Source organism: Bacillus rossius, chromosome 14 (assembly GCF_032445375.1).
Source record: "Bacillus rossius redtenbacheri isolate Brsri chromosome 14, Brsri_v3, whole genome shotgun sequence".
In the NCBI taxonomy this organism is placed as follows: Eukaryota; Metazoa; Arthropoda; class Insecta; order Phasmatodea; family Bacillidae; genus Bacillus; species Bacillus rossius.
The window spans coordinates 41,266,861-41,287,769 of record NC_086341.1 but is presented as its reverse complement, the minus strand read 5'-3'; the positions used below and the strand labels follow the sequence as shown (position 1 = coordinate 41,287,769).

The 20,909-nt window shown below is 36.4% G+C and overlaps 1 protein-coding gene across 1 annotated transcript in view; it reads left to right on the top strand.

Annotated features, from left to right (window-relative positions):
* The window catches only part of LOC134538811 (protein king tubby), a 32,240-nt gene extending 13,057 nt beyond the window's left edge, over positions 1-19,183 (top strand). Inside the window, exons 6-9 of the mRNA XM_063380313.1 lie at positions 271-504; positions 3,420-3,537; positions 4,141-4,293; positions 5,690-19,183. Of these exons, the coding sequence (XP_063236383.1) occupies positions 271-504; positions 3,420-3,537; positions 4,141-4,293; positions 5,690-5,823 (639 nt within the window). The 3' untranslated portion in view covers positions 5,824-19,183. The remainder of the gene's footprint in view (positions 1-270; positions 505-3,419; positions 3,538-4,140; positions 4,294-5,689) is intronic.
* Positions 19,184-20,909: the final 1,726 nt, after the last annotated feature.

Below are 20,909 nucleotides of genomic sequence, written 5' to 3'. Positions count from 1 at the left end.
CTACAATGTCGTAGAGCTACTGATATATGTAGTTTCTTTTTTTTTTTTTTTTTCGATAGAAGGCAGTAGGATGCACATTTTATTTCTTTCAGCCAAACATTTTGTGAGATACGAGGTTTTCCAGCCAGGAACATAAAAAAAGCGTATTTTCGTCTAAAAATTGAGATACGAGGTTTTCATTCTAAGCCATCGATAAGTTGTTGAGTTGTTGCCTGAACTCTCCCGACGCCACGGCCTCGCGCGGTGAGGTTGCGTTCGTGCCTGCCTCAGGTGTTCATGCTGGCGGGCCGCAAGCGCAAGAAGAGCGCGACCAGCAACTACCTCATCTCCACAGACCCCACCGACCTGTCCCGGGGCGGCGAGTCCTTCGTGGGCAAGCTGCGCTCCAACCTGCTGGGCACACACTTCTCCGTCTACGACAGCGGCTTCTCGCACCGCCGCGGCGAGGCCAAGGAGGGCTGGAAGAGGAACGCCCCGCGCAACGAGCTGGCCGCCATCGTCTACGTACGTCCGGTTCTCGTCCCCCTTCACTAGTGTGACGCTCTGCTTCAGTTCAGCATCAAGCAGTCCTTTTAATGACACGTTTTTGATGTGACAACGTCTAATAAATCGATGAACGCCGGCTGCACGCACGAAAAAGTGTCCCGTTGTGCACGTTGTCCCGTTACACTGTGTCCCATTACGCTGTGTTCCATTACGCTCATTGTACACTTGCGCCGCATCTATCTCTCTTCCACCCAGTTGGAACAACCATCGATTTGACTTTTTCGAGGCACGTTAAACTTGAAACACTCCCGTCCGTTTCCCACTTTTCCAGTCATCGTCCTATCCTTGACGGAATAACACAGATTGGAAGAAGTTAAATAGCAAACGTGTATAAAAGTTATGGTTAAAATAATCTCTTCGTTAAAGTAATAAACATATTTCAATTAGTGAGTGCAAATAAAAGTAAATTTATCAATTAAATTGTAGATTTTTGATTTCACTCCTTCTTTGTATCCATACAAAATAGTGATCATTCAATAAAAATGATTCAATTTTATTCATAAAAGTATGCAATCATTTCATGAATGTTTTGTTATGACGTCACGTTAAACAGGGTGGCCACTCACCGGGAAAACCGGGATTTATCAGGGAAATCACGTTGATCGGGAATTATCAGGGAAATGTCAGGGAATTTTTTTTAAAACCGGGAATTATTTGTGTCATGTATATTTCCGCAGAGCTGCCAACCATTACGGATTTTCCGTAATTATTACGGATTTATCACGGAATTACGGAACATCGCTGGTTTATTACGGAAACGAGGCTTTGTGCTGCATGGTAACGGAAAAAAAAATTCCGTTTCTGATGTGCGTGTTTCGTGAACGTAGTTCGAATACATCACGTGATTGCGCAGATAACGGAACTAATAAATGTGCGCATGTACTGTCGAAATAAGTAGATTAATTCTTGTGTTTTGTAATATAAATTGTATGGTATTACGTCCTTTGTACGATACAACTGGTACAAATTCTCGGACTTATCGTTTGTTAGCTACTTACATCACGATAATTTTTGTACGGTACTTTGGCTAACCTGTGTTGTTTTATTTACTTTCTTGAAAGCCATTTTTTTCATCAATGTGTTTTTGTCGTGTCTACAGACGTGAAACCTTTTTATGTTGTTCGATAGTGTTGTGTTCTTCAGTACCGGTTGTAGAAATGAAGCGTGTGACAGAACAATGTGTATCTGGGGCAAAAAAAGAGCACGTTATTCTTCAGAACTTTTGTCCAAACTATTCAAAAGAATGGCCATGCTTGTCATTTTAAAATGTTTCGGAACGCCACGCGTTTTGTAATGTGTGACTTTTTAATTGCACATGGTGGAAGGGATGACTGTAGACGGCATATTGAATCAAAGAAACATGCAGAACATCTTAAAGCCGTGACGAGCAATAAATCTATATGGTCGTTTTTCGCTACATCTGAAGAAACGAAAGTAACAAACGCAGAGTTATTGTTTACAAGTTTTCTGGTAGAATACAATTTACCAATAGCAGTAGCCAATCATTCCGGTAATTTGTATAGAGCTATGTTTCCGGACTCAAAAATTGCACAGAAATACAGCTGTGCGAGAACAAAAACATCTGCCTTAGTGGAGTATATGGCTGGTGAAACTAAAAGTGAAATTGTTGAATCTTTAGTAAGTGGACCATTTGCTTTAGCTATCTATGGGAGTACTGATTGTAATGCAGTGAAGATTTATCCATTAGTTGTTTCATTTTTAAATCAAACACAAGGTAAAATTTGCACTGTACTGTTATCCCTTGTTGAGAGTACAGACAACACATGATATGGTATTTTCTCTGTGCTGGATAAGGTATTTGAACGTTTTGGAATTTCTTGGAAAAATTGTGTAGCGTTTGCATGTGACAATGCCAATACTATGATTGGCACAAAGATGTGGCATTTGTTAAAGAAAAACATCCCGCTATTGTTGTGCAAGGCTGCTCATGTCACCTCGTTTATCTAGCTGCTAAAAAAGCCAGTGCACAGCTAACAATTAGCATTGTGACATTTTTGGTTAATATTTTCTATTACTTGGAAAAAAGTTCAAAATGCCAGAATCATCTGAAAGTGTATCAAGAGGTATGTGAGGCAAAGTCACACAAAATCTTGAAATATGTTAGCACGCGTTGGCTCTCTCTCCTAGATTCAGTTGACATAGTGCTGAAACAATGGGAGGCACTAAAGCTATTATTTTGTAGTGATCCTTAAAAGAGTCTTCAACTTCACAGTATGAAAATGTAAAATCTCTAATGCAGGATCCACTTACGAAACTTTACTGTTATTTTCTTAGCAGTTCACTTCCTGTTTTCAACCAAGTAAATTTATTTCTCCAACAGGATGCTCCTGTGATACATGTATTGCGGAGAAAACATTTTGGTTTATTGACAATTTGCTTGTTTGCTTTATCATTATCATTATAATTTATAATTATCATAAATGAAAACTGTAGTGTGCATTTGAAATTGCTGCAATTTGTAACAAGATATGCTAGTGTGTATTTAATTAATTTTTATTTGTTATTTGTGAAGATCCATAAAACAAAACAGACTGCAGGTCATTGAAAGGGATGCTATAATGTAAAGTGACATTTAAAATGTATTATGTTATTTAACGAACTTCCGTATGTATATAATGAAAAAAATACAGCAGGGTGCTAAAACGTGAGTAATCTCTTTCTATAATATTATATTATTTCATCAAAAGTATGTTTTTTTTTTTGTAATTGTAAATATCAGGGAAATTTGAATTTTTAATCAGGGAAATCAGGGGAAAATCAGGGAATATTTTTGGTGACTGTGAGTGGCCACCATGTTAAACTATCGTCCGTAAACCAACTTTACAGACAACCAATTTTTTTTTTTTTTTCAGGAGACCAATGTTTTGGGTTTCAAGGGTCCAAGGAAAATGACTGTGATCTTACCTGGCATGACGCCCGAGTTGAAGCGAGTTAAAGTTTGTCCCCAAGACGACAGCGAAACGCTCCTAGGTAAGCCCCCCTCTCTCTCTCTCTCTCTCTCTCTCTCTTTGTTCGAACTTTTCAAAGAGTTTGAAATTTCATTTGGAAATTTACGTTTAGTGTTTTTGCAGCAGTGGCATGGCTTTGTCAAGTAGGTCTGTGCGAACATTCGAATTGTCGAATACGAATAATAAACTTATTTGTGTTCGATTCGACCTCAAACACTTAGGCTTCAAAGTAACGAATATTCGTTTTCTTACGAATAATGAAACGATGTTACTTGATACGATGCAACGTGATGTGAAGTTTATGATCACTACTAAATGCCTCTAGGTTTGTTTTGTCTAGAGACTTGAGAGACTGTAAAATCCAAATTCTCGATTGGCAGCAATCGTGCACGATATAGCACAACTTACCGCCATGATGGTTGAACAACAACTGTTGCTTCGTTGCCGGAAGCTGCAGGGCTACCCACCTTGAAAAACTTGGCGCTGCTTGCAAGCAGCGCAGGAAGTTCAAAATTCAAACGTTTCTAACACTGTACACTGCATTAACACTCGATATTTACCAGTCCGAACAAGGTTTGTGAGTGTGTGCAGAGGAGCTGTGACTGATTGGTGCGCGTTGTTGCAGAGCGCTGGCGAAGCAAGACCACGGACTCCCTCCTGGAGCTCCACAACAAGACCCCGATGTGGAACGACGACACCCAGTCGTACGTGCTCAACTTCCACGGCCGGGTTACCCAGGCGTCGGTCAAGAACTTTCAGATAGTGCACGACAATGACCGTGAGTAGAGCCGAGAGCGCTGTTCCTCGTAGACTTCAAGGAACCACTGTGTACCAAAATTAACTAACCTTTTTACTTGAGTGCCGTGTTTTCTCGCATAATTGTCACACATTTTACTCTAAAATCAAGTTTGAAAAGTAGGGGCGCGACGATCATGCGAGAGAAAAAAATTTTTGCTAGATAAAGTTATTTATGCAAACGAAACCCATTCATGGAAAGTACGTTTATTTAAAAAGTGAAGTTTATAGGAGCACGCCAAACAATTTAAATTAATATGTTGTGCAATAAAAACCTTTCTTCAACTTTAAATAGAAAAACCAAAACTCTTAACGCGAACGCAAGCCACTTGAATCTGTGACGTGAACTAATGTGCCGTAGTACACACCACGAAAGAGTGCGGGCCATCAAATGTAGTTGACTCGGCACTCAACAGAGAGCGCGCGTTGCATGCAATCGGTGAGATATCGATATTCGACTACATGCGCGCGCTCTATACAAGAGGCAACATAACCAAACATGAATGATGCCAATAATTAGCGCTGGCTACATGTTTATAAACACTACACCGCGGCGACGCAGATTATCAGATAAAGATAATAACGTTTAAAAAGTCTTTAAAATAAAATTTAAACGTCAGACAACTTCGTATTTCCGTTAATTAAATAAGTAATTATTGGTAATGTCCGAATATAATTAGATTTCTACTTTAAAATACATTGTTTTATACGGAAAAGATACCTACACAAAGCGCTCTGCATCTAATAGCAGGACCAAAAACGTCATGCGACATTTATGCGTGAAGTTTTTTTTATGCCAATTTTGATGGCCTAAAATATAGGTGCGACAATTATGTGATAAAAGAGGGTATTATTTGTCTAGTTTTCCAGAGTCACTAAACTTAATATATTACCTTTTTATTTTCCTATGTATTACTAAGATGGCGTGAAAGAAATTTTTTTTTAAATGTAATTTCATTTCTTATTCTTAGTATAGTATTCAAATTTAATGTTTGTATTCTTATTCAATTCAAATTAAAAAAACTGGTATTTGCACAGACCTACATACTACTGTCATGTTAACGTCTTAGAAGTTTTTTGTTGAGTCCATTGGAAACATCAGGGCTTTACTGATTTTTTAAAAATATTGGTCGAAGTAGGTTGCGTCCGTACTTCTGTAAATTATGATCTCATAATACAAATACTATCTTAATAAAACCTTCATCTTAATGTATGGACATAAAAAATAGTGTAAGAAGTTAGTCTTCCAAATTCCAATTATTATTTTTTTAAATCTCTTGCACGAAAGTTTTAGTAATGTGTGAAGTGGTGGCAGGGTAGTGGCTGAACGGGGCGTGAGAGCCACACAGGCTGATGTGTGCGTTATGCGTGTGTTGCAGCGGAGTACATCGTGATGCAGTTTGGGCGCGTGGCGGAGGACGTGTTCACGATGGACTACCGCTACCCGCTGTGCGCCGTGCAGGCGTTCGCCATCGCGCTCAGCAGCTTCGACAGCAAGCTGGCGTGCGAGTAGTCGCCCCCTCCCCCCTCCCGCTCCCCTCTCCTCGGGCTGCCTTCGTTGCCTTATGACGATACGTGTTTGCGAGCGTATCCCTCGAGCGAATGTTTGCTAAACATATCCGCCGGTGGCATTTTCTTTTCCGTGCTAAAGAAAAAAATGTCTCCAGCAAGATTTTTTTTTCCCCCGGTTGAGAAGAGCTTCTGTGTGAGAAAGTTAATATTTTATATTTGTGGAGAGCGCAAACGTGAAGCAGTAGAACCCTGTTAAAACAGTTCTCCTGGTCACTTAAGTCCTTTTTCCCGTTCGAATTAATGGTGTTGCATGTTTGGTTCCCTCGGAGAACTTCTCTGCAGGTTTCTACTGCATCCTGGTAACAAAGTTATAGTGTAACAATAACTATCGCAGAAAAAAAAACTAATAATGCACACTTGATATTTTGGTGCTGGTTACCAGATATGAAGTAAATGTGTGTTGATGTTGTCTTTTGCTATTTTGAAATTTTTGCTGCATGTCATATCTTTTCTGAGAAAATTTACGTGTTTATTTATTTATTTATTAGTTATGAAATGTTTGTGAGCATGTATTATATTCGTAAAGGTTTATTCAAACGCGCCTATCTATAACTTTTAACTTTTTGCGCCCTAATCTATGGAAAGCAATACGGCGGATATTCTGTTGGAGGCGTCAGAATGCTCTCTGGTCGTTGAGGTTGTTCTCGATTCACTTCCTTCTGAGCAAATAGTTCGGGGCAAACTGTCTGCTGGCTGGACTTTTGCATGTTTCGCTGGTTTCTTTGTTTACCATCTTTCTTGTTTACCAAGTAACTGTAACACCTTTCCCATATTCAGTGTGCTTGCAAAGGAAAATACACAATTTCAATCATCATACACAGAGAGTACTCACATTTGATAGAAAGATTTGTAAATGTCATTACAGAAATATTAAATATTTGCCTCGTAAGACATCTGATATGTCAGCCGTTTGGTGCTTTTTTTTTTTCTCTTACAAGTTTGTCTTGGATTCCTTTGTTTGCCATCGGAATGATTAAGCACTGCTTTTCGACTGGGTCGTTCCGTCCTCAAGATTGGAACTCTGCAGTAGCTCAATCGAGCAAACCAAGTTTTTAACAGTTTTTTTTTTTTTGCTTCAGAGTGATAGAGGTAGTGTTTGCTACGAACACGCACAACATATGTCGGAGATGGTAGAACTTTGTTCAATCATATTTTCTTTTAATGTGCTGTTGTAAAATCACGTGGTAGGGTTTCCAGATAGACGCTTGTCATTTGTAAGGTTTGATTTGATTAAAGTGATGAACTGATTAACCAATTGGTTGGGCCTTATAAGTAATATAATTCAATAAAAATTATCAAATAACCATGCATAATATTAATATTGAGCATTCATAAAAGTGAACAGTGAGCCATCCTTCGATTTTTTTTTAACTTTATTCAAGCATAACATAATTCAACACACAAAAAAATCTAAATATTTTCATGAGCTAATCTTAGGCTTCCAATGTTTTAAAGCTTTGCAACAAATAACTATTTTTCACATCAGACACAAAGTTTTGCATCACAACTGAAGCTTCAAATAAAACGAACAGGAAATTTTACGGAAAAATCAAATAGAATATTAAAAAGAACTTTGATTCGCTTAGTCGAAGCTTTGCAAGGGCCCACCTACATACAACTGAAAGTATGTGTTTTTTTTTTTAAATTTCACTTTCAGTGGTTGCATACTTACATAAATGTTTTGAAAGTCTCTGGTATATGCCAGTAAAATAGTGTTGCCTATGTAAAAAAAAGCTCAGTATTTGCATTGCAGATTGTGTTTGTACCTCATACACACTGTGGTTCAGAGCTTCATTATAAGATCAGGGAATGTGTGAAGTCATGTGATAGCTGTCCCTGTTTGAGACATTTGTAGAAACTACTATCTCTGTGTGCAACTGAATATTTCCTTGCTCATATAAACACATATCTCTATTTCAATTTGCATGTACACGGATATTGAAACAAAACAAATTTATTTAGTCGCATTATTTGTGTGTCTTTGTCACTTCAATTTTTTTTGGTACTAGAATATCCTTATAAAACAAAGATGTAGCTGTGGTTATGTAGTTACATTTATTTTGGATAGGTGTTTTATAAATTTTGCAAATGTATTTATTTTGTGTGTATGATTTTTATTCCGTACATTACTGAAACTTGTGTGATCTTTAAGGGACCACATGTAAATTTTATAGCAAATAACATGTAAAATACAGAGATAAGTACGTTAAAAATTGCAAGGAACATTTAGTTTGTCCCATAGAGAGCATGTAAGGTTTGTAGGGATGTGCGAGTACCCGATATTTTCGGGTACGGTTCGAATCCACAATTACCCGAACCCGGAATCGTTGTACATACATGGATTCGAACATTATTACGAATATTCACAAAAGTTATAAATTAATTTAATATGGCTCAAAAATACTAGCAGTGAAAAATAAAATTAGGCTACTATTACGTAAGTATTTATAATATGATTATCAAGAAAGATATGTAAATTAAATAATTAACACAGTGACATTAAAAGAATTTCGAGATTTCGAAAGCTTAAACTATAATAACGAATTTCGTCGTATAGCAGACTATAAACTGAACAATTACATACCTACGAGAAAAAACGTCTTGACTATTTATTGGAGAAAAAAATGTTTTCGTCTTCTGAAACGTTTTTAAAACTGAGATTTCCCTGTGCCGTGCAGTTTTATTACGATTGAGTTGGAGAATCAAATATGTTTTGGTTTTCATATTATAAAGTGTTTATTATTAATTAAGTTTACATAATTATAAACATTTCAATCTCAGTGTAATAAATAATTGCCAGTAGTTACAGTTAGAAAAAAAAAACACACATTATTTTTAAATTAATCAGTTATTTTTAATTATTCTGTGCTTAATATTCGGAATCGGATTCATATCTCAAATATTGCCAGGGATTCGAATCGGATTCGAACCGAACTGAAAATCAAGGATTCGCACATCCCTAAAGATTTGTCCATAATTTATGCCTAAATTTGAAAAGTAGTATATAAACATACCAATGCTTGTGCTGCTATCTTATTATTAAATATTAATACTAAATAATTTTTTTTTACTCAGCATGTGGGGCCATAATTAGCATTTTGGTTATAAGCTTACGTATAATCAGTATCTACATTTTTACTGCCCCACCAAGTAGTGCACAGCTTTTTAAAATTGTTTTTTTTTTCTTCTTAATATTTGCATTCATCCAAGTTATTTCCATCCCTAATTGTAGTACGATGCAAGTTGTCTTCTAGCATTTATTCACACTAAAAGCCACGTTTTATCTCTTTGCAAATCTTGTTTAGCCAACCTTCGTTTATCCGACGTCCCACAGAAAAAAGCTTCAGTTGGCAACAATAGATGTAAGTTGCAAGCGTAATCGTAGGCTAACTTTTATTCCTCAGGACTATAACACAGCTAATTGTTATTAGTTACCCACCAATCAAAACCTTCTTTAAATCATCACAGGACTGAAATGTTTAAGTATGAACTTTTCTAAAATCAGATAATTTTTTAAGTTAATTATTTTCTGTTGTTAAACTTTATTATTGGGTTCGTAATGTGTAAAACTATTACATAATTTTATGTTTAATAGCTAATTCGCTTTTAATAACCACCGCCTTACAATCCAACATTTTCACTTATCCACGTTCTGCCGGGGTGTTTATGTTGGATAAGTAAGACATTACCGTATTTTCATTAAAATAGTAGAGCTTGGTAAGTTTGACAAGCTGAAAAGTTTTTGATAATTATTTGCAAATAAAGTGGTTGACAAGCATTTGCATGTTTGAATGTAACGTAAAATTGTGGTTAAGAGAGAGTATCAAACATGGAATACAAAACTTTTTTACAATTCGTACATTTTATAACAGATGACTAGGGACAAGATTATATGGTTAATTGCTGTAAAACACAAATAACACAGTGTGGCCGGCAGGGCCACATTTTTACTTGTAATTTATTTTTGTTGCTGGTCTCTAGTTTTATATGGTTTTTATTTCACGTATTTTTACGCCTTTTTTAATTAATGTTAATTTATCTGTAAATTTTTTTAATTATATTTGTTTCTGTTAATTAGTTATACGCAGTTTGGTAGCTATCGATTATGAGTTTAAGAATATCGATTGTGTTTCACGTAAATACCACTTGGTGAGCGCCCGGCGGTTGGCTGATGACGTCAGACATTCGGCTTGCCGGGAAGAAAAAATCAGCTGGGCCGGGGGGAGAGTGTGCCGAGCGACCGTCGAGGACAGAGCCATGTGACGGCGCGGACTGGTGTGCCGGACGGCAACGGGCCACGAAGAGTATTGGGCTGGAGGCTCCACGCTGGGGGACAGGGCAATGGATTGCCCTGTGATACTGAACTTATCAAGGTAAAGAGAGGCCGCAATTTTGATTTTTACCCTCGTGGTACTGCAGTGGTTTTTGGCAAACCTAGTGAACTGTGTATTTTCCCATACTAAATTTTATTTGGACGGAACTTTTATTAGCCAGTTTGGTGAAGAGGCCCATTTGTTTCACACGTTGTTCCAGTGTGGGATTTTTTAAAAAGGTCGCCCGTTTGCCTGTAGTTGTAATAAAAGTATAAGTTTGGAAGAAACGAACATTTTGCAATTTGTTTTTGAGACTTTGTCTTCGGAATTTGCATACTTAAAGTTGCATTTAGCTAATATATCAGCTTGTGCAGTATAATTAAATGTATGCGATCGGTATTGGACTACATGCGCAGCCTGATGTTGGTTGGTTGGTGCGGCCATTCTACGTTTTTATGAAATCATTGGCAAGTTAATAAAGAAGTAAGACTTTGTTTGAAGTATATGATAAATACTTCTGTGGTAACATAGTTATGTTACGTGAAGAGTTTTTGCTACATTTCCCTTAAAAATAAGATAATTTTTTTTTGATCATCGTTCACGCCTTTGTGAATTCGTACCTATGGCCCGGCGTGGCATTAGACTCTGGAGTTGGTGAGGAAGGTCAGGAAGCCAGCGCACGCCTAGGATATTAACTTTGTTTTTTTTGGCAAGTCTTTAGCAACGAACATCTGAAGAAAGACTAAACCGTTGATTGAGAGTTTAAGAACTTTATTTAAATAATTTGTTTGTACTTCAGTATTATTTTTGTAGATTTTTTATATATTTGTATTGATTGTCTTGTTTGATTTTTTGGTATTAGGGCAGTCAGTAAATTTTGATATTTTATAGTGGCCACGCCTCACGCCCTTATATATTTTTATACTTGTTGTTATCAGTATTTATATTTTTACGATTTTTTAAAGGTTATTGTTAGTATCGCAAATGGGGATAAGATGCTGCCATTATTAACGTCAGCTTTTGTAACTAAGCTTGTATGGTTATGTATAGTAAAAAATTATTTTTGCAAATTTCTATTTTTTAATAACATACGTCCAAAGTCTTGCCTCTTGTTTGTTTAATGGTTACTCTGCTATTATATCCTTTAAATTTTTTGGCCTGACCCCTGGGCAGTGGTGTGGGGAATTTATATTGTTTAGCTTTTTATGCCTGGTTTTAATATTTATTTTTTCCCTTCGCGCCCAGAGTGAGTCGGGGACGCAACCCCTCTTCCAATTAAGGAGGAAGAAGGGTTACAACCTGCGCCACTCTGCTAGGCAGAGACTTTGGACTTTTGCGATTTTGCTGACTTTTTTGATTTTTTTAATAATGGCAGTTTCTTGGATTTATAAACTTCCCAAAGAACAGGTTTACGCTAATTTGCAAGCTGCGGGAGCAGGATCAGCACCAGGAATTTTAGTGGTCTTTTAGATTTCCAGTGATGGTTTTGATTTTTTTCCTGTGAGGTTATAGTTTTTATAGTTCTTTGCTTTAGTTTGCAACCTTTAGTTATTGATAATTTTGAGAGAGAAGGTTTTGTCTAATACGTTTCGGTCTTGACTTTGGAGCTTGTTTGTTTTGTTTTGGCATACTTAGATCCCGTTTGTTCGGTTTGTGAGTTTAGTTTGTCTTTTCCGTTACTTGTTGGAAAATCCTTCTCTTGTTTTTTTTTTTTTGAGCGTTGAAATTTTGACTGAGGCTTTGGAGGCAAGTTTTCCTTGTTGCAGGTTTGTTTGTTTGAGTTTGGGCTGGTTTGTTGGATTAGAAGTTTTTGAGAATACTTTGTCTCCAAGTCCAAGGTTTTTTTTTTGACGTTTTAGTTTTTTAAGGTTGCTGTTTAAATTTTTTTTTTGTTCAAGGCGGAGGTTGTGGCCGGCAGGGCCACATTTTTACTTGTAATTTATTTTTGTTGCTGGTCTCTAGTTTTATATGGTTTTTATTTCACGTATTTTTACGCCTTTTTTAATTAATGTTAATTTATCTGTAAATTTTTTTAATTATATTTGTTTCTGTTAATTAGTTATACGCAGTTTGGTAGCTATCGATTATGAGTTTAAGAATATCGATTGTGTTTCACGTAAATACCACTTGGTGAGCGCCCGGCGGTTGGCTGATGACGTCAGACATTCGGCTTGCCGGGAAGAAAAAATCAGCTGGGCCGGGGGGAGAGTGTGCCGAGCGACCGTCGAGGACAGAGCCATGTGACGGCGCGGACTGGTGTGCCGGACGGCAACGGGCCACGAAGAGTATTGGGCTGGAGGCTCCACGCTGGGGGACAGGGCAATGGATTGCCCTGTGATACTGAACTTATCAAGGTAAAGAGAGGCCGCAATTTTGATTTTTACCCTCGTGGTACTGCAGTGGTTTTTGGCAAACCTAGTGAACTGTGTATTTTCCCATACTAAATTTTATTTGGACGGAACTTTTATTAGCCAGTTTGGTGAAGAGGCCCATTTGTTTCACACGTTGTTCCAGTGTGGGATTTTTTAAAAAGGTCGCCCGTTTGCCTGTAGTTGTAATAAAAGTATAAGTTTGGAAGAAACGAACATTTTGCAATTTGTTTTTGAGACTTTGTCTTCGGAATTTGCATACTTAAAGTTGCATTTAGCTAATATATCAGCTTGTGCAGTATAATTAAATGTATGCGATCGGTATTGGACTACATGCGCAGCCTGATGTTGGTTGGTTGGTGCGGCCATTCTACGTTTTTATGAAATCATTGGCAAGTTAATAAAGAAGTAAGACTTTGTTTGAAGTATATGATAAATACTTCTGTGGTAACATAGTTATGTTACGTGAAGAGTTTTTGCTACATTTCCCTTAAAAATAAGATAATTTTTTTTTGATCATCGTTCACGCCTTTGTGAATTCGTACCTATGGCCCGGCGTGGCATTAGACTCTGGAGTTGGTGAGGAAGGTCAGGAAGCCAGCGCACGCCTAGGATATTAACTTTGTTTTTTTGGCAAGTCTTTAGCAACGAACATCTGAAGAAAGACTAAACCGTTGATTGAGAGTTTAAGAACTTTATTTAAATAATTTGTTTGTACTTCAGTATTATTTTTGTAGATTTTTTATATATTTGTATTGATTGTCTTGTTTGATTTTTTGGTATTAGGGCAGTCAGTAAATTTTGATATTTTATAGTGGCCACGCCTCACGCCCTTATATATTTTTATACTTGTTGTTATCAGTATTTATATTTTTACGATTTTTTAAAGGTTATTGTTAGTATCGCAAATGGGGATAAGATGCTGCCATTATTAACGTCAGCTTTTGTAACTAAGCTTGTATGGTTATGTATAGTAAAAAATTATTTTTGCAAATTTCTATTTTTTAATAACATACGTCCAAAGTCTTGCCTCTTGTTTGTTTAATGGTTACTCTGCTATTATATCCTTTAAATTTTTTGGCCTGACCCCTGGGCAGTGGTGTGGGGAATTTATATTGTTTAGCTTTTTATGCCTGGTTTTAATATTTATTTTTTCCCTTCGCGCCCAGAGTGAGTCGGGGACGCAACCCCTCTTCCAATTAAGGAGGAAGAAGGGTTACAACAGAAAGAATGTCAATGCACCATATAACACCAAAACGCAAATTTATACACAACAAACCATCAAAATGCAACTAAATTAATGAAATAATTAAGGGTTTTTATACAAAACTTAACTCAAATCACAATAATGATAGTAAATTCAATTAATGTTAATTTATTTAGCATAAAATTAGTACCAAAATGTGTTAAGAAATATTTTGGATAATATTTTACCTTTTTTTTTGAACCTGCAACTGTTATTAGTGACACATTTTTACATTATGGCATTGGTACAGTTTTCAAATACAATTAATAGCCAGTTAATATTTTTACTGTCCCATGTAGTTAGACATGCTTATTACAAATTATTATATTGTAAAAGTGCATCATTTAGTGTCAGTTGAAATGACACAGTTTTGGTGAATTAAGGAGGCATGTGCGAATATTTAAATTTTTGTATTATATTAATACTTTATTTGACCTTGATTACTAAATATTTGAGATAAGATAACTAATATTTGTTTCCTAACAAATGTTAGACATAGCATACCTCGTGAGGTTTTTTTATATCAACATTCACTTTTGAGGTTAAGTCATTTTTGCAATATAAATGCCCTTTTTTGATGTTTTAATGGGACTTTATAATCAACAACATGAACAATAAGCAACGGTTTAAACATGCAACAAGTATTTAAAAAAAAAAATTCCACTACCGGCCACTAAGCAGTAACGGAAAAATCGCGTGGACAATTCGAAACACGACACATTTGTCATTTCAAACTGGAAAAACAAAATATTATTTGTATTCATTTCATCACATGCACCAGAAGTTGGGAAAACATAAACAAACGTCAACAATCATTGACTACAACACCACATAACACGGACATAATTGAGCTGGGCATTAAAAGAAGTAATCGTCATAATTTAAACGGCTTATAAAGCGATAGCCGATAGTCACAAGCTAACACCATGTGATACAGCAGTAGCTTACTTGCTGTACACATCTATGACAAAGCAGACATTGCGACTCAAAAATATATAAAAAAAACTTAAATAATGGTTTAAGATTCCCGATGAAATTAGCAAAAATTGTTTTGATAATATTGCTGGAACTAAAATAACATTTACCTGATGGCCGTCAACAACGAAAACTCATGAATAATCACCAATTTGGAAATACAGCATTAAAAAAATATTAACATTTTTCTTAAAATAGATTGCAATGGTTTGCACAGCCCTGGAAGTAGGTATCATTTTTGTTCAATAATGTGCTACGTTTATAAATAAACAGAATTCATATAAAAATAAAAACATCAAAATCTCCTTCATATTTATAAATTAAATAGGTTTTTAAATAAAACCATAAATTTTGTCTCTACGAATTACATATTAAAATGATGACATTCATTGAACAAAGTCTTATTTCATGATTAAACTTGCACTTAGTTGCTTCATGGGTGTGACATGTATTAGTGGGTTATTTCAGTTCTATTGCAATTTACCATATGATGTATTTCTTTATAATGTCTTGCAGTACCACTATAACACCATTAGAAGAGAGACAGAAATGATACTAATTTTCATTGTATACATAATAACAGTGTGCAAATATATAATTTGATAAATATGTCATTGCTAATTATCACAAGTAACTTAACCATAGTGTATTTTTCTCATAGATTTAATAATAGGCTTTGTTATTGCACATCTTTGATGTTTTAAAAAGAGGGTTAAATTGAACTCTGTACATATTTGCAAGTGCTTTTTCTCAATATTCTCTTGATGGTTTTGTGATATCTGAGAAATTCATATATTGTATATATTTTAAGGCATTAAGTGAACAATGTGTGAGAAATTGTGTGAAATATTTTGGTTTTTGACAAGTGTTGCACCAGTGTTAAAGCCCGCAAGATGTTTTGTATCAGATTTATCAAATAATTATCTCGTGCGTAATTCTAATACACCAATGTTACCACATTACCATGTTGCTTTCAAATTGGAAATGGATTAACAATCCATTTGGACTGTTTGCATTGTAACTCGCACAAGTTTTTAATTTTAGTGGTAATACATAGTACTAGCTTTCTTTATGACTGACTGCTCAGTTTTATAATAAATGTTTACTGTCAACTACATAGTGGAGTGGTCCAAGATCACACACCCTGGAAAGTTCCTAAATTTTTGAAAATCAAGTATTGATGTCATAAAATTTTAAAATGGTTCAAGAAAGAAATGCAATGTGGTAACTATTTTAAATCTTCTGTGTTCAAAACTGTATTTTTCACATGTTTGTGATTGTAGATACACTTTTTTTTTTAGTTTGATTGTACATTATATAGACTAGTTTGGAAATCAAAATATTATGTACTAATTTCGTTGCCATAAAAGACTAATTATTTGGAAGTACAATCATTTTTTAGTATTTTTTTTTTGGTAGATTATAAGCATTTTTTGCAATTTTTTTTTACATATTTTATACCACTGTTTAGTGAGTTTGTATTAAACAGTATTTTCTAGTCATAGATTATTTTGTAAATAAAACTTTCCACAGCAAAACACTATTGTTGTACTTACCTTTTTTTTATTATTATTACCGTATTGACCCACACCCTTCATTTTGACCAAAAAAATTTTTTTAATGTTTTCACAGTAAGTATCGCCCCTGCACATGGATCGCAGCGCCAATATCTGTCTTCACTAGAGTTCCATAGATTCAATCGAAGTGTTCCTTTTCTCAGCTTATTGGCGCTTAAGAAATACAGCACTGGTGACACTGGCGTTGACCCTCCGCTCTTCATGTGTTTACTTTTACTACGGGAGGGTGTGAGGCGGGCCCCTTCCCCCATATTTACAACTACAGTAAACTCCCTAGTATCCGTGCATGCTACGAAAAAATACAGCACATATGTAAATCTGTATTTAAAAGTGAGCAAATTTGAACTCTACTGACGAGTGTATTGCGTGCAGTATACAGTAAAACGCCACAGGCCTTCTCGGAACTCATACAGTAGGCTGGCATGCGTTGCTATTTTTGTCTCCGTCGCGCTTTGTTTCTTGTCGTATGGTTGAGCACTTTTATGTTTACGATACTGAAATGTAGTGTATGTTAATTATTCAGTAAAATACTAAAATTTTAGCATCATTTAAAAAATTTTTGCTGTTAATTATAACTTTTACTGTACATAATTTTTTTTTAATTTTTAAGTTGAAATTAATGGTTCCATTTTTGTTTACCATTTTCAGCTCTTTTGTGTATTATCGGCAATTTAACTATCCGTGGTGGCCCTGCCACTTAATTTTGCGGATAATCAGGAGTGTACTGTAATCCAATTCCCACACTTCCTAACAAGGAAGGGTACAACAGTGCGGGAAAGTTATCCACAGTGCTGAACGAGTAATCATAGTCGGTGATTCAGTATTCAGTGTTGTGACGAAGAGACTAAGAGAGGTGGTCTGCACGAGCCCCTTCAAAGGGCAACAGCAAGAGCTGCTAAATATACCAGCGTTAGTGAAAGAGAGATATTTAAAATTCGTAATGCCAGCGAAGAACGGCCGTACGATCCCTATTATGAAACGGCAGAACCCAGTATGTCTGTACAGTGAAAGAAAAGTAATAAAAAAGAAAGGGGGTGACTAAAGAAGAGTAATAGAACACAAGTCAGTTGTTTTTAGAATCCTCTTCTGTCTATCGGCGCACATCTCCGAAACTACATAACGGATTTTCATGTAGTTCTCACAGGTGGATAGAGTATAATTGGGAGCAGAATCTAGGCTTCGTTTCATTAAAATTGCATAACAGGAATAAAAGAAAGTACTTCTGCCACGTCTGTCTGAATGCGATAAACTCGAAAACTACAGAACATATTTTCATACAGTTTTCACCAATGGACAGTGTGATTCACGAGGAAGGTGCATAATAATTCATTAAGGTTGACGACAGCTGTCGTGTCTATCCTGGTCCGTAGCCGTCTGGTCCAGGCATGAGTGTAACAAAGTGTTTGAGTGGGGCTTCGAGGGGTGAGCGCGCTGGTGTGATAAATGACAGTGTAATCGGACCCGGACAGCGTACTGTCTCCCACGCATCTCGTGCGTCCCCCTCCCCTGCTTCCCGCTCGCAGTGCGCCGGTGCATGGGGGGCAGTAGTAGCTCGCCTCTCATCCGCGATGGACGCGTCTGATCGCTGCTACGCGCTTTGGCCGCTAGCGACTCGTGAGTGGTTCGCCGTTTAGCAGCCAGTGCCTTAACCACTTAGACCTGTTGTAAGCCACAAGGTGAGAACCCGTTCACTCCCCGAGTTCTAGGCTGGCCGGCGCTCTCATCACGACATGGGAATCACTCGCAACAGGGGTCAGAGAGCCAGGTTTTGTCAAGGTATTTTTTGTAAATTGGCTTGCGATCGTGGAAAATGTTTTTAGTGCAAGATTTCCATCTGGTAGACATACAACCTGTGTGTGTGTGTGTGTGTCATTTCTCTATGGCCACCAGACGTACAAACTGTGTCAATATCTATGGTCACCAACAACCCGGTCTACTGACATGATGCCTGGAGTAAAGAACAAAGGGACCTGTGATTCAGTTCATTCCTAAAAAAAAAATTGATTTGTTACCTTTGTTTGTTTCTAATTTCTAACTTAATAATATTGTAGCTGTATTACTTTTTCAGTTATTATTGTTCCCATTTTATCTTTGAACGATAGTACTTATCTTAAGTGGTGCAAGATTACACTAAATTCCACATGGACAAAGTCAAGGGCACAACTAGTATTTAGTCATTTAGTCACTAATGTAGGAACAAAGCATTATATAAGAAATTCACTTTTTGGTCATATGGTATTTTGCTGCTTTTTTCCTTGATATGTAAAGTAGCAGGTTCTGGAAAATAGGTCGAATAGAAACGTATATACAATTTAGTATTATTTGTTTTATTTCCAAGAAGCCACTACACATTTACTTTTTCTTCTCCTATGTATTTGATACATGTAAAAAGTTTTCTTTCAGTGGGTTTCTAATTCTCACTATTTGAATACGATATTTGTATCTGAGAATAATTTGGTATTGGTATTAAATTCAAACTAAAAAACTGATAATCGCACATGTTTACTAAATTTACTAACACTAACTGGCTCAATATTCAGATGCTTGTAGTTTCAAATCACTGAAAGTAACAAGATGAAATTTGTTTTGTACGAAAGCTATTACTACATACTATCTTAAAAAAAAAAAAATCCCCCCTTCCCCATACATGCCTTTTTTTTTTACCTCGAAAATAGGAACTTTGCTCAACATTTGTGATTTTTGGTAGTCATAACTTGTGAAGGGAATGCAGTAACAACTTAATGTTTAATTCCTCTAGTAGTATTCATGTGTGTCTTTTAAGCATTAAAAAATTTGTTATTAGGAACCCATAAGTAATTAGTAGCTAAAGAAATTTTGCAGATACATTTTTGTTTTAAGTCATATTCAACCCTTTTAAAAAATAATGAGGTCTGATTTTACATAATATTTGTTCAGGACACAGAAAAAAGAGCTATGGTGGAACTTTGTAGAAGCAATAAGTAAAAAGATACAACTCCTTAAAGATCCTGAAATGTTGAGTTTTTCTTCAAAACACTGGATTATATTGCCTATCTCTCAAGAAAATTATTTTTAAACTGTAAAATTTTTTTTTCCCCTTAAAAGATGACATATTGAAATCAAAAATGATGACGCAAAGAATTTTTTTTTTAATTTTTCTGATTTAAAATGCAATGATCCTTAAGTAAAATTAAAATTCATAACACATGTATTAATTTCGGTTTCTATTTATTTTAAATAATGGAAGAACTGAAACGTACAGTTCATAAACCGTTATCAACCTGAATCATAAAAAATGTTTTTATTAAAACATTTACCAAATATTCTCATAAGAATTATATAACATATTAAAACTACACTAGAGTCCCGTTATAGCGAGGTGTCACGGTTCCGGGTTTGATCCTCGCTATAACCTTTGAATATATATACTGTATAGAAGTCACGAGTGGATAGGATTTACTCTACGTTTTTCAGAAGCGTATGATGGGCAGCTTGGGAAATTCACCGCTGCAGTGCGCTGCCGTAACGCCCTGTATCGTCTTAGTTGTTATTTACACGTTAGAGCGCAGCGCTGTCGCCCGCTGTCATTCCCCGCACCCCTCATCCATCATTCACTGCAGCTCAACGTCGTTCAACGGGAGGGGGAAGGGGTGTCTGAAGAGTTCGACACTTGTCCGCTAGGGACCACCACAAGTCGATGCCCTAGCGATGGTGGCGATTGCGGCGGTGAATTAACCAACTACCTCAAAACCGTATTAGAATTTTTAACCTGGGCTGGCGACTTCTATGCAGTATATATATTCAAAGCTATAACCGTGTCCTCGCTATAACCGAATTGGACAGATTTTGGCCCCCAAAAAATAAAAATTAACCGAAAATAGCATAAAAATTGTGTTTAAACCTGTATAATTGGAAAATAACAGGTTATATTAACGAAATCTTAATTTCTGTGAGCAGATGTGTGAATTCTCTTTAAAACGATACCCCATAAGTACGGATGCGATCACCGATTGCATCAAAATAACCAGAATACCCTACCACGCCACGTAAGTATAGCATCTCAGCCCGCGGCCGAAGCAGCATTGTCCTGCTATCTATTGCCGACGCGGGCTGTCTGCTGGCGGCCATGTTGGTTTGGGATGTAGCTAACAGGTGGTGCTAGTGTAGTGCGACGATTTAATTCCTTACAAAGAAGCAGGAGTGCGGCTGCGGCAACGCACGTACGCCTCAAACGAAATAGTCGCTGGAAAACTATACTTTTTCATTTAAAGAAACCTGTCCACTTTTTTAGAAAATAAATTTGGGATTAAACTTAAACCATCACCACCCCTTTCCCGGACAAATACCCCAACAACTGACCGAAACAAAAGTTACAAGAAAACTGTCCTACCGATTCGGAAATAAATACGGTAGTGCCTACTAGAGGTGTAAAAGTAACGAAAAAATGTGTACCCGTATGTATTCGTTACTATAACAATTAGTACTCGTTACTATCGTTACGTTACTCGTTACTTCTGATACCGCATAACATGCTATGTTATGTTGCAGCAACGAATCCAGTCGTATTG